The sequence below is a fragment of the Populus euphratica genome, unplaced genomic scaffold (assembly GCF_000495115.2).
Source record: "Populus euphratica unplaced genomic scaffold, PopEup_1.0 scaffold45.1, whole genome shotgun sequence".
NCBI lineage: Eukaryota > Viridiplantae > Streptophyta > Magnoliopsida > Malpighiales > Salicaceae > Populus > Populus euphratica.
This window is the reverse complement of record NW_011499886.1, coordinates 1,236,534-1,251,067: the sequence shown is the minus strand read 5'-3', so window position 1 is coordinate 1,251,067 and position 14,534 is coordinate 1,236,534. Positions and strand designations below refer to the sequence as shown.

Sequence of the window (14,534 nt, the reverse complement as noted above, 5' to 3'; positions counted from 1 at the left end):
CTTTCCCTTGGTTTGATATTATTGTTGTGTTGGCAGTTTTGCTGCAGCTCTGAAGGAGTTGAATGTGTGGGTCATGAATGTGGTCACAGCAGATTCACCAGATACTCTACCTATAATTTATGAACGTGGGCTTTTTGGAATTTATCATGATTGGTGTGAATCTTTTAACACTTATCCAAGATCTTATGATCTTCTTCATGCAGACCATCTCTTCTCCAAGGTTAAAAAGAGGTATGTAACAATAATTGAATGCTCTTTTCGTGCTGCTGGAAGTTCCCCTTCATAAACCTCACTGTTTCTCTATTTTCTGCCGTCTGATTTTGCAATGTTTTGTGGATCTTACAGGTGCAATCTGGCGGCTGTATTTGCTGAAGTTGATAGAATTCTTAGGCCAGAAGGGAAGCTCATTGTCCGGGACAAGGTGGAGATCATTAACGAGCTGGAGAACATGGCAAGGTCTATGAAATGGGAGGTTAGTATGACCTTCTCCAAGGACAAGGAAGGATTGCTGTGTGTTCAGAAATCCATGTGGCGGCCCAAAGAGTCAGAGACGATCAATTATGCTATTGCTTAAGCATGCTTCCAGCCCAGTTGTCGGCACTTCCATTCTTGGTATTACTATTGCCAGTGAGCTTAGGTATTCATTTTGCTCCGGTTGCTAAATCCAATTCTTGTAACTGCCAGTATCTCCATGTTAGCTGATGTACCATGATAATTAGGCTCGTCACCATCCGACATTTTCACTTAATCTCTTGGTTTTATGATTTCTGTCCCAAATTTCTGTCACAGTTTTCGTTGTAATATTGTTATGAAAAGACGATACATTCTTTAAGTGTAAAGTCCAATTGTTAGAAGTTTGGACGAAAATCAAAGTTTTGGAATATCAATCATATCGAAACAAGTAACGCTGAATTTGTTTCTATTGTATTCCCATGAAAGAAAAGTTTGATTTTGCACAATCATCAACACCTTTGTGCGGAGCTCAAGCGTGGATGCATGGTGAAAAAGAGTACGATAATTCTATTGATAGTTCATACGAAGGAGATTCAATTTTTGCATTTATGATGGACATAATTGATGTTTGCTGGCTCTAGTTTACTTACTCCATGTGCCCATTGTCTAGAGATCAATCCAACATTTATTTCAGCTGTAATTTGATGTATTCGTTCTGCATGGAGTTGCAATAACAATCAGAGGTTAATGGTGCGAGTGGCACGTAATAATAATAATAATAATAATAATAATAATAATAAAACCCTAACAGGGGAAGGTAAATACACCGTGTAGAAAGACTTAATTTTACTATTCATTATAATATAAAATGACTGTTTAATCTTTTCCAAAAAAGCCACTTCCTTTAGTTCCGGGGGCATGTCTTTTTATATAATCTATTGGTGATTAGAGAATTATCTAGGGATGTAATTATATATTTTATTTATTAAGTATAATAAAATGATATAATTATAAAATATTAATAAAGTTGAAGAAAAGGAGCATAGTTAGCTTTTCACCCATTGGATTTAAAAACTTCAAATCATCACTTTAGAAGCCTTTTGGTCGTTTCCTTTTTTTTTTAATTACCATGACAATAAAGGAAATTTATCTTTTAATATCAATTAAATATTAATTAATTCTAAAAGTTGTTAGCTTATACAGTACTGGAGAGAAGCTCTCGCATCCTTTAGATGATGGTATGATTGATGTTTTTAGTAACCTAAAATGTTTTTTTATCATGTCATTGGATAAATAGTTGTGATTTTTTTCTCATGATGCGGCACGTGTTAATGATGGTGGGGTGATTTGTTGTCATTAAACCTTTTTTTCTTTATTTTATCTTTTATCCTGAAAAATATAGATTAATCCTCTTTGTTGTTAATATCTCAACTTCAATTTTTATTTTTTTTATTTTTAACTTTTATCACTAATTTTTTAGTAACCTAAAATGTTTTTTTATTATGTCGTTGGATAAATTGTTGTGATCTTTTTGATGCGGTATGTGTTAATGATAGTGGGGTGATTTGTCGCATTCAACTTTTTTTATTTTATTTTATTTTTTACCCTGAAAAATATAGATTGATCCACTTTGTTGTTAATATCTCAATTTTAATTTTTTTTATTTTTAACTTTTATCACTAATTTTTTTGTTAAAGTTTTTTCATTTATTATATTTTCAGTCTAATAATCTTAATTATAAATTTAAAAAGTTAATCTTAATTATAAATTTGAAAAATTAATACGAGTTTATTCAAAATATAAAAAAGATTATATGGTTAATAGCTAGTTTAGGGTTTCGGAGAAAGTTGCAAAAATAAAAAAAGGAAGAAGAAGCTGTAGGTGAAGAGAAAGAAAGAAAAAGAACAAATGAGGTGCACACAGATATATATATATATATAAAGCAAAGACTTGAGCCAAGCTAATTCTAAAAAAATGGGTTAGAGTTAATGGCCAACAATTATATAAATACACGGGCCTCAAATTTGTGCTAGTCTAATTGCAGTAATTAGAATGCTTAATTCAACTGCTCTAGATACATCTTGCATGGTTTCCAATTTCTGGAACTGTGTAAAAGTTTATTTTAATTGCTGTAGACTTAGCATGCGTGAGCCTTTTGAATTAAAATATAAGTTATATTATACTTCATTTAATATTAAATGGTTAAATTTAGGAATTTAGTGACTTGTTAGATATTTGGTCCTAAAAAAGCATGTTTCTTCCTTACAAAGAATTCCTCTCACGTAACGTATATATTAATTTTATTTCATTTTAAATAAAATAAGGGTCCTTATAACAAAATAAAATAAAACTTATAGTTTAGTATTTCAAATTAAAAATAAAATAATCAAAATTCTTAATTAAATTCATTTTAGAAGTATTTCAAATAATAAAATTTAATTCAATTTTATAGTTTAGTATTTTATTCCAAATATAAAAATCATAATAGATCATTATCAATTAAATTTAAATTTAAATTTAATTTCACACACGTATAAAAATCATAATAGATCATTATCAATTAAATTCGATTCGATTCGATCTATCACAACGTAAGATATACAACATAATTGACTTCCAAAACTCAGTGGCCAGGAGAGGTTGGGAAGAAACAACGTTTGTAGAAGTTTCATTTTCCAACAACTAAATCTAAGTTTTATTCAGTCGTGAAAATATTCTAATTATGGAGGCAGTTAACTAATCTATATTTTGAACAGAAGTTAGATTAGGTCATGACAGTTAACTGCCTTCTCCACAAAATTAGCTTATCTGTTAAAAACATCAGCCAAGTCTTTTCTGTTCCCCTCTTCACAAGCCTATTTTCCTGCTCTTCTTTCTATTTATTTAGTCCGTAAAACAACCCTTAACATTATCAAAGTCAAGACCAATCTCTTACACTTTGGTGAGAGTGTCTGCAGAAGAGAGAAATGGAAGATGAAAACCATAAAAATGGAACAGATGGTCACAGTGGAGAAAGCCCAGAAAGCCCATGTTTAAAGAGTTGCAGCAGCAGCAGCAACAATCACAACAATAGTAAGGAGCAGGATCACTTCCTTCCTATAGCAAATGTTGGCAGAATTATGAAAAAGGAGATTCCAGGCAATGGGAAAATCTCGAAAGATGCGAAAGAAACAGTTCAAGAATGCGTGTCCGAGTTCATCAGCTTTGTTACTGGAGAAGCATCTGATAAATGTCAAAGAGAGAAGAGAAAGACTATTAATGGTGATGATATTATTTGGGCCATCACAACCCTAGGGTTTGAAGAGTACGTTGCTCCACTTAAGCTGTATCTCAACAAATATAGAGAGATCGAAGGAGAAAAGCTTAATGTTCCAAAGCAGCAAAGAATGGAACAACAAAGTTCTCAACAGCATCATCAACTAGAACAAGAACAAAATATGATACCACCTTACACTAGTATATATTCTTCCTCAGCTCTTATGTCTCAGCCACCATCTTTCATGGTAGCTGATCATAAACCATATCCCTTGCCTTTCTCTCCTAATTCCATCCAAAAACATTTGCAGCACCAAGACAAAGTCGATCCTGTCGAGCATTGGTAAGAGAAAGAAACTATATATAGTAATTGAAATCATTGAATTTTTGTTTTGTTACACATAACTGAAAAGATATTCTGATATAATTTATACGTATTGGAGAAATTAGCTTATTGCCTACTGCCGCCATAAATGAGGTAGTTTATCTTGCAATGATGTAAATAATATGAACAGCTGAAATATATAGCTGATGAAAATTATGCAACTAAGACACGCAATCAAGGATAATTAATTACAGATAATTGTTCATCATTGTTTGTGCTAGTTCTGGCAATTACTTAAAAAATGTTTCTGTAATTAGATCATACATTTTATGAACATTTTGTCCGTGCATTATAGAGCTTATGGGAAGTTTCTTAATTTATTTAAAGGCTCATTGGATCTTGGAGACTTGAACTCATTGAAGGACGAGTTTCTTTTCTTTTGTCTTTTTATAATGGGTCAATATCACGATAAATACAAAAATGAACAGCTTGAGCAGCTAAGAGCACCAAGATCGATAAATCGATTATTTCTTTTTTACGATAATTAGGTCGATTTCTAATTGTTACACATATCAAAGACCGATTTCCGAAACCTACTCTTGATATATATACTAATTTACAATATTGTCAGCAGAAGACACATGAGCAGTGTGCCACACATAGGGTTTCTTACTTAATTTTCATGATACAGTTTACATGATTAAAGGGTATATCAACTTAACGTTTTTAGGTGATAATTAATTAAGCAATCTATGATGAGATTGTAATGTTAATTAACTTAGGAGTAGCTAAAGCATTTTAAGTTATTTTGGTGACTACATTGAGATTTACTAAATTAATATGCTCCTAAGGTTGTTATTTTTGTGATTTAATTGGAATAAGATAACAAATAGATATTAAGGATGAATTTTATTCTAGACCCTCAAGTGTGAATAAATTTCATTCTTGGTATTTTATTTATTAGTCTTATTATTAAAGAATCAATAAGTTCTATGTATGATGCAATCTCTGCCCACAGGAAAATTCAAATTTACTACTATTAATTTAGATAAAATATTTGTTTCATAGCATTAAAGCATTTTTTTGGTTAATGGAGCTTTTCCTATGTTGTGTTTATTGATACATATAATATTCATATGTTATGTGGTGATAATTTTGTTTATGAAGGAAAGTATTCACTTTGTATTGGGACATGCGAATTTGGATTCGACCTTATATATGGATGAACTAGTAAAGATTCTCCACTGAATCAAGAAATGCTTAGGATAAAGATTGATTATGAGGGTGAGAGTGACCTAATTGCTAAAGTTTAATACTCATACAGTCTCAAATAAGTAAAAGTATTAGGAATTCCATTCCTTGATGCTTTAAGATAAAAGGTTTTTTGAAGGTTATAGATGAACAATTTGTTCATTCTAATAAGACATTGACTAACACTTTAACGAAAAGATTTTTAAATATGTCATTTGACTATTCTAAGGGTGTGTGTAGGCATATTATGAAAATGATTAACTATTTTAAGGGTGTGGGTAGGCATCTTATGGAAATGAAAGACGCTCCTACACAATTGAAGTCTTTGGAGGTTGAGATTCTTAAGTCATTCCCGACTCATTTTATTTTGAACTCTCTTCCTATTGAATATGGTTCGTTTATGATTTCTTATAACACATATAAGAAAAAATAGTTAATTAATGAATAATTAACCATGAGTATTTAATAAAAAAAAAGATTGAAATTGAAGAAACTTGAAAGTGATCATTTGATTTCTCAATCTAAGACGAATGTCAAGAAAGGTATAATGACCTTTAAAGTGAAGAAACATAGAAATATACCAATAAAGCAATATGAAAAAATTAATCAATGTTTCTTCTGTAAAAAAAAAAAAAGGACATGTGAAGAAAGATTGCTCTAAGTATAATAAATGACTCATAAAGAAAGGTAAAGTCATTTGTTTAGTATGTCATGAATATTTATTCATTGAAGCTACTAGTAATACATGATGGATTGATTCTGGTTCTATAATTCATATTGTTAATACCATGCACAACTTTTCAAGTATAATGAAAGAGGAACTTATTTAGGAATTTGGATGCACTCTAAAATTGAAGTTATAAGGACTTTTAGATTAATTTTAAAACCTATATTTATTTTGGATTAGGAAAATTTCTATTATGTTCCATCATTTTCTAGAAATTTGATTCCAGTTTCTAGACTTTGTAATGTTGGTTATGGATTTTTATATTAATTTTAAAATCTAAGTTTATTTTTAGTATTTGAAAAAATAAAGTTTTTATTGGTTGTAACATTAATTGATGGTTTATATATAACTGATTTAGACTTTATTTTTTAGCTCAACTGTTTATCAATACATGCTGATTGTGGTTTTAAAAAGAGCAAAATTAATGACAAAATCCTTCATATTATGACCCAGGAGATTATATTACATTTTCATAGAAAGATTAGTAAATGATGGAGTTTTAAACACTCTTGATTTTATTAATTTTGATATTTGTTTAGATTGCATAAAGGGAAAGCAAACTAGCAAGACCATTGATATTTATGGACAATTTAATACTTCATATTTGAATGGTCAAAGAAATTTTATCTTATTCATTGATAATCATTTTAGATATATATATCTTTATCTCTTATTCAATAAGATTGAAACATTCGATGCTTTTAAGACCTACAAGTTGAGGTAGAGAAACAAAAGGAAAAGATCACAAGTATTATAAGGTTAGATAGAGATGGAGAGTATTATGGTAGGTACAAAAAAAAATGTCATGTTCATTTGCAAAGTTCATTGAATGAAGCAGTATTATTTCACAATATAAGGCTGAAGCATTTGATACTTTTAAAACTTATAAGGTTAAGGTAGAGAAATAAAAGAAAAATACCATAAATATTGTAAGTGAAGATAAAGATGGAGAGTATTATGTTAAGTACATAAAAAAATAAAAAATAAATGCCAGGTTTATTTGCAAAGTTCCTTGAAAAAAAGGGTATTATTGCATAATATATAATGCCTAACACTCCATAATAAAATGATATAGTTGAAAGAAGAAATTGTATATTTATAAACAAGATAAAGAATATAATTGGTAATTATAATCTGTCATTATCTTTATATAATGAAGCACTAAAGACTATTGTGTATATTTTAAATTAGATCTCATCCCTAGTTGCATTAATTAAAATACATTTTAAATTATAAAATGAATGAAAACTCAATTTAAATTATATAGGATTATCCTGTTGAGGTAATGATTTATAATCCTCAACTAAAGAAATTAGATTTAAGAACAATTATTGGATATTTCATGGTACAAAAATAGTATAGGTTTTATTATCCTTCTCATGGTACAAAAATAGTAGAGGTAATAAATGTTAAATCCTCTAAGACATATAATTTTTTTATATAAAAATATTTAAATTATCATTAAAGTATTCTAACATATAAATCTAAGTTCAGAAATTATTTATAAACAAAAAATAATCAAAAAATATCTAATTTAGCATTTTAGATCTAAAAATTCAAATGATATCTTCCCATTAAAATAATTTATTTTTTATATTTATGAATTTTTTATTTTTTTAATTAAAATTCTATCTTCTCTCTTTTTTTCTATTTTTTTAATTATATTTTTTTAACTCAATATATGGATCTGGCAACTATGCCAAACCTACGTGACTTGGACTTGATGATTATGTCCAAACTCTTAGCTCTGACATTGATTTTATTATTTTTAAATTCAAAAGGTTACACTAGACTCACGTTTACCCGAGTTTGACAAACAAGTAAGGCATAAATTATTTATTTGTTAAATTCAAGATGTTTAAAATATTTTTTATATTTTTAATATTTTTTAATATTTAAATTTTTTTTATATTGAGCGGTTGTGGAACATGGGACAATATATATAATAAGATGTTTTAATTAATATACAAACTTTAATAGACCTTAGAGATCTCTAGCAACTCTAAACTTTCAAGTATTCCCGCACACATTCCCTAAATGTAATTCAAATATAAAATCACCTTTTTATATATGTGTATTGTTAATTAGTGATAAAGGATGCCTAATCATGCATTTATCCCATATAATTTCATTACCCATTAGGGGCTATTATCCCATATATAATTGCTCTTAAATTAGATTAGACAACACTTTACTATTTATGCCTCTCTTTTTGCAACTTCATATGTTTGATGAGGTATAAAAAACTGAAATATCAGGTAAAAGGGTGGTTTTTCTTTGAATATATATAGACATATATTTTTGCACATCTCATGCATCTATCATCTTCCTTGACTACTTTTGTTTAAACCACAAACAGTCTCTTCTCAAGGCAACATTTCTCTGGTTCAAACAAATTTGTTTTGTGGGAGTTCCTGAACTACTGACCAAGCTCTTTTTATCGAATTTTCAAAGCCTAATAATCAGGGAAAAAAGTTCATTAAAGTCTGCTTCAGGTTTTGTCTATTGTATGATCGTTAGTTTGCGCTTTTTTAAAAAACCTACTAAAACTTGAGTAACCGATCATTTTTCCAGAACTATAAACTTGGGAAGACAAGGGAATGGATATTAGAATTGGGGTAACCCAAGAATTATCTGAATGCTCGAAGGGTAGAACACTAGCAAGGTCTTAGTTTTTCTTTCCTCCAATAAAATTCAGAAAGCTACACAAAAGCTGGTGGGAACTGTACCAACCTGAGAAAATATAGAGAGAACATAACTAGCCTAGCCAGTACACAGGATACATAAAGGCAACCACTCATCAAAATCATCCAAAGCAACTACAAGGTTGATGCTTTATGGTTTAGCCGATAAAAGCCATTGAATGAAGCTCTGGAGTGTAGCGACATCAGCTCTGTAGTGTTTTTGCGTGAACTCCAACAAATCTGACCATGTGAAATCCGGGTACTTCCTCGGCCCTTCTCTGCAAACAAGATCATGTGGGGGTCTGACTACCTTTTCCTCTTTTGGACTCACAAAGAAAACCAATGATTTCCTCTCTCTCTCCCTATTCACGACTGCTCTGTGAAGGCAGCTCTGGTACCTCCCATTGGATAATGCCTACATATCAAAGAAGCGAATGACATATATATGCCTTAATTAGGACATCAACATTTGCATCCCACAAGTGTTGTCTAATAAGCTGGGCACGTATCAATTAACTCGTACTATTCGTTTTGACCTCCAAGAGGGTTGATGGCCGTTGGATTTGTGTGGGTGGGTCTCGATGCCATTCATTTTGAGTTGACAAGCTTATAGAAACAGCCACAGTCCAAAAGATATTACTATAGTAAAAAAAATCATGTCGTTTCAAATTTATTTTCAAAATTTTAGGTGATGCTGTATTTGTCTAAAATCAAATGTCTTAATCTAAAAGAGAAATAATTGATCAAGACATGACTTTGACAACGTGAAATTTCCTTTCGCATCAATGTTGTAACTACCTAGACCAATCGTAATCATCCATTGCTAATTAATTGAGCGACAGCATTTTTAATAATCATTTCAATCTTATAGGATTTGAGATTATAATTTTGTATTGTTCTTTAATATCTATTCCTAAGATCAATAATTGTTTCATGGTTAAATCTGATTTAATAATTTGAGAGAAGAAAAATGATAGAGTTTAGAGCAACTATCCATGTGGTTAATCAAATTTAATAAATGACAAAATCTTAAACGTTCTTAAAATATGCTTTTATATTAATCTAACAATCATGAATCAAACTCATTGTTCTAAGAATATATTCCGGGTCTTATTCTTGCAATTTAAGAAAATAAAGCTGATATTGCAGAATAATTATGAACTACTGCTGCTGAAAATAAAATATACTATATATGTTGCAATTAAAATGAGAGGAAATTAACTTACCGTGAAAGTATCACCAATGTTTACAACTAGGGCATCTGGACGAGGTCGGATTGCTTGCCATTTGTTGTTTGCAAAGACTTCAAGACCACCAACTTGGTCTTGATGAAGTATTGTTAAGGAAGTTGGGTCGCAATGAGGACCAGTGCCAAGAGTGAGGCTAGAATTATTGCAAGGTGGATAATTGTTGCACCTCATTATTGAGCTTCCATCTTCAAAGAATTTCCGATAGTGTAAGCGATCAACTCCCAAGCTGATGCCCAACAGCTCAAAAATAACTAGAGATACTTTCTTCATTGCTTCGCAATATCTTTGGTAAACCCACCTTCAGAAAGCAATGTTATGTTCGACATTATCCATGATTTTAAGAGAAAACGTACTAAAGATAACCAACATGAGGAATTAGGGTTTCTCTACTTTAAGGGTGGAATTACTTTTCGGAGAAAGATGGAATTTTATTTTATTAATTTGTCATCACATCAACTAGTAGGAGGCATCGTTTGTTTAATGATGATTGATGAGGGCATTTAAACCTTAAATTTGGATGGTCAACCGGTGACTCTCTAACATATGTACCAGCTGGTAAAACTCCGATCAAAGTTGATAATCAAAACTTGTAAATATATTTTAGAATGACAATATTGGAATTGGAGCGGGAGAAGACAAACTCAGCCATAGCAGGCCAGATGGACTTTTCAAATAATTAACAAAAGAAAGAAAATCACTTCAAGAGTATTACTATTAAAGAGACAAGATCGTAAGACGCAGCTGGCTTACCCTGTGTGCTCAAAGTTTTCTCCTAAGACAGATTTGAAGTAATCAACAACAAGTGGCTCAGAACCATCATCACCATGGTAGCCAAAAGAAAATGTCTCCTTCCATGGCAACTTGGATGAATATCGATGTGCATGAGCACCAGAATATCCACTCACATCGCCTGGCTTCCGACGAGTACTGAGTTTCTTGTCAAGAGGCAGCTTAAAAATTTTGTCAATCTCTTCGTGAGCAGCATGAATGAGACCTATATCAACACCATGGTTAATGACCTGAAAGAAGCCGTGGTTCAAGCAGGCAGTCCTAACAAGCTCAGCCGCATCAGCAGTTGCTCGCTCATCACCTTTCAAGAATCCATCCAAGTCTATCAATGGCTCTTTAAGCTCATCTTGGTTGTGAACTAAGTCTCCAATGGGCCAAATGAACTCTGTGGGCATGTTGGCTTGTTTTTGCAAGAAAGATGAGTAAAGAACAGGAGCATTAGTTTCGTCTTTGCTGTGAAATGGAGGAGGAGACAGGAGAAGACTTGAAGAGGTTGAGTCCATTAGGAGAGACATTGATGAGGGCCGGTGTCTCAGAGAAGCAATTTATAGAATTTCATATAGAAAAGCAGAGTTGCACAGTGGCTAGATGTCAAGAGTGTTAACATCAAACCACAGCTCATCTCACTTTTGAGATTTTATCTTAAGATATTTTTTAACATGATATGATATTATAGGTTTTTTAGCTAAATAATGGGAGGTTCAAGTCCTACTTATCTCAATCGCTTTTATAATTAACAACGGATTTATACAAGTTTTAAAGTTAAAAACTTTAATTACTTATACTTATATATATATATATATATGAAAGTAATATAAAATTATTTCTAAAATCCCATGCAATAAATTAAATAATTATGAGTTTCAATTTGAAATCTTCAATTTATTTTTTAATTAAAATTAAAATTAATATAAGATATATAGTGGTAAGTCATTTTTTGATCAAAAGCTTTTATTTAAGGCAATGTATTTAAATTGGAATGGTTCTTTATTCCTTTTAAAAAAAATCCAAATACATGAACCAGATAAATTATAATTTAATTGAGGCTTGAGTAATACCCTAATTTGAATTTCTCATTTTTTTCCCCATGGATTACAAGAATTTGATGTTTATAACTGTTAGAACATATATTTCTTATGGAAGATAAATATACAAATACTCTTAATATATAAAATTATAAATTAGATACCAATCTTTAAATTTAAGTTGATTTTTAGAAAAATCTAAATTTGATAATGGTAAGTAGTGTGAGTCATCGAAATAATATTGTTTTTGTTTTTGTCTAGTTAGATATATGCTTTAGGGTTTGATTATTTTTGTGTTTTAAAAATATTTTTTTAGAAATTATTTTTTTTATTTTTTCTATGCTTCAAATTAATATATTTTCGTATTATTTTAATATATTGATATTAAAAATAATTTTTTAAATATATATATATAGCATTTTAATATATTTATGAGTAAAAAATATCTTGAAAAAAAAATCACTAACATGCTCTCAAACATCCCTTAAATAAAATAATTAAAAAAATAATATAGAGAACACAACACATGGAGACAAGAACGAAAGAAATGAAAGAGTTTGAAGACTCCATTATTATATATTTGTTGTTCATCGCAAGAAGGCCCACATAAACACACAACAGAGCTGCATTATCCCCAATTCATTCACCCTATCTTGGCATATATATGACAGCTTCGTTTTCTAGCTTGCTCGAAATCTTGACCTCCTGTAGCAAGCAGGAGAGATACCACTAAATTTATAAAATCAAATCCGTGGGCTCTTGATGAAATAAATAAACAGAGTGTGGGAGCATCAAATGAACATGGATTCCTAGCCAAGGAAAAAAGGGTAGAAAACGAAAAAAGGAGACGAGGGTGAATTAAGGGAAAGGCCAAGGAGGCCGTCAGCACCGGAAAGGTTGAAACTTAAAGATTTGGAAGGTTGTCAAGGAGCCAGAGCCAGCAACTGAGACGAGTGGTCGTCCTTGAATCCTCCCTCAAGATCAAGATCAAGATTAACAGAACTTGTACTCTTAACTTTTAGGCACTGAAAACAAAACTAAAATCACCATGCACTGCCTCTTCTTTGTCTCTTCTACTGCTTCAAATTGCGTGTTCCCCATACCAACTTACGTAGATATTTTTTTATTCAATAAGACGGGCAATAAAATTATTAAAAATGCATTGAACTTACAAAAACCTTCGTTCTCTATAATTAGCCGTTAGTTGACACCAGTAAAAGAAACAATCCAATCCAGACTCTACGGCTGTTGATATGACTCGACCTAGCTCTGTGGATAGTTTTTTGAATATATAGATGATGTATATTATATAAATATATTTGTAGAATATATAGTTTTTTGTAATAATATACATACTTTAATATTAGTATTGGATGTTTTATTTTTTTATTGATTAATAAATAATGAATACTATAAATTTGATAAATAATTTCTAAATATCTAAATTTTTAATCAAGTTGATAATAAATACAGTAAGAATATTAAAAAGTTCCGACCGCGGGTATTCATTGCCATCCTTAGTATTGAGTGGAATTTTAAGTTAATTTTTAATATAAAAAAAAGCTAGTGTAGAAATTTCATTTTAGCATCGTGAAATTGGTTAGTTTAGAAATAGCAATCTTTAATAAAATATAAGAATAGTATTTGATATGCATTAACATGGACAACACACCATAACAACATAACTTTTAAACATCAAATAAAAAAATACAGTTTAGTAATTAAGCAGCAAAGGATAAAAAAAATTTAAGGGACCTAAAAGCCCTTGAACAATGATATAAACACTAAAAATATATGGAGATGAACAGTAAATAAGCTATACTAAAACATTGAGCTTCTTTAGTTTATTGTATAATGATTGCATGATAAATGTAGTGTTTGTTTTGCTTAGAATAGTTTTCAAGAAAATATTTTTTTATGTTTCTTTAACACCAAATATTTTATATAAAAATAATTAAGCTAAAGTATATTTTAGTTAACCCACCAATTTCATTTTATTTTCAAAAAAATTATATTACTAGTCATGGAGTTTCATAAAATATTTTACAAAAATATTGAGTTCATATAATCACTAACATCATCAAACACAATTATTATTCTATGTGATATCACCACCACTTTATCATTATCATATTTTCATGTCAATCCTTACCAAATATTTTAAAAAATTCTTTATAAAAAATTGTGATAAAAGATTTTACACAACAAATGCTAGTGAAATGGTTTTCAAAAGCATTTTTTTGTATAATTATGTGAAAAATTATTTTTCTTAACCAAGCAAGTAAAAACTCTAAGTGAAGCAAATTCGTTCAATAATAAATCAATTCAAACAAAATAAGCTATATAGTAAACATTTAGTGAAAGATAAAAAATGTTGTAGTTTGTGGCTCATAAGCAGATGCAAAAGTGGAGTGGAGAGAGGAGAGAGGAGCGTACTGAGCGAAGCAAAGAAAAACAACTAGGATGGTTAAGATTTCTTTGACGGTATAAGATCTACTATAAATACAACCTGTGTAACCCTATTTGGATATAGTGAAAATAAAAGTTCATCACTTATATAGATTTAGGTACATTACCGAACTACATAAATTTTATGTTCTTTCTAGCTTATAACCTATTGCAATATTCTTTATAATTATTGCAAGTTTTTCACAATAATCAATACCATAACTTGTTTATGATGTTAGAGATTTCTTTTCAAAAACTCAACATAATCAAGTTTGATGGATTAAACAATTTTGGATTATGGTTGAGGAGGGTGAAAGGTCTATTAGT

General features: G+C 30.1%; 3 protein-coding genes across 8 annotated transcripts in view; 2 read left to right on the top strand and 1 right to left on the bottom strand.

Moving 5' to 3' along the window:
- LOC105130378 (S-adenosyl-L-methionine-dependent methyltransferases superfamily protein) overlaps nucleotides 1-922 on the top strand; it is a 6,008-nt gene extending 5,086 nt beyond the window's left edge. For all 6 annotated transcript variants that reach the window (XM_011032859.1, XM_011032858.1, XM_011032855.1 and 3 more), the window contains 2 exons: nucleotides 37-231; nucleotides 346-922. In XM_011032859.1, coding sequence (XP_011031161.1) covers nucleotides 37-231; nucleotides 346-574 — 424 coding nt within the window. In that variant the 3' untranslated portion in view covers nucleotides 575-922. The remainder of the gene's footprint in view (nucleotides 1-36; nucleotides 232-345) is intronic.
- Nucleotides 923-3,419: 2,497 nt separating this feature from the next.
- On the top strand, nucleotides 3,420-4,055 carry NF-YB7 (nuclear factor Y, subunit B7). The gene has a single exon (XM_011032853.1). The coding sequence runs from the start codon at nucleotides 3,420-3,422 to the stop codon at nucleotides 4,053-4,055; it is 636 nt and encodes a 211-aa protein (XP_011031155.1).
- A 4,595-nt stretch (nucleotides 4,056-8,650) lies between these two features.
- On the bottom strand, nucleotides 8,651-11,307 carry LOC105130375 (gibberellin 20 oxidase 1-B-like). The gene is made up of 3 exons (XM_011032852.1): nucleotides 10,696-11,307; nucleotides 9,922-10,243; nucleotides 8,651-9,110 (listed from the first exon to the last, which is right to left on the bottom strand). Exons 1-3 carry the CDS (start codon nucleotides 11,247-11,249, stop codon nucleotides 8,847-8,849), a joined length of 1,140 nt encoding a protein of 379 aa, XP_011031154.1. The 5' UTR covers nucleotides 11,250-11,307; the 3' UTR covers nucleotides 8,651-8,846.
- Between the last annotated feature and the right edge of the window lie 3,227 nt (nucleotides 11,308-14,534).

What these genes read in the sequence shown, in the direction of transcription:
- NF-YB7 (XM_011032853.1), top strand. Translation starts at nt 3,420, where the DNA reads ATGGAAGATGAAAACCATAAAAATGGAACAGATGGTCACAGTGGAGAA.
- LOC105130375 (XM_011032852.1), bottom strand. Translation starts at nt 11,249, where the DNA reads ATGTCTCTCCTAATGGACTCAACCTCTTCAAGTCTTCTCCTGTCTCCT. An exon ending in GAAAACTTTGAGCACACAGG is followed by an intron (nt 10,244 to 10,695) that starts GTAAGCCAGCTG and finishes TGCTTTCTGAAG; the next exon opens with GTGGGTTTACCAAAGATATT. An exon ending in ACATTGGTGATACTTTCACG is followed by an intron (nt 9,111 to 9,921) that starts GTAAGTTAATTT and finishes TTTGATATGTAG; the next exon opens with GCATTATCCAATGGGAGGTA.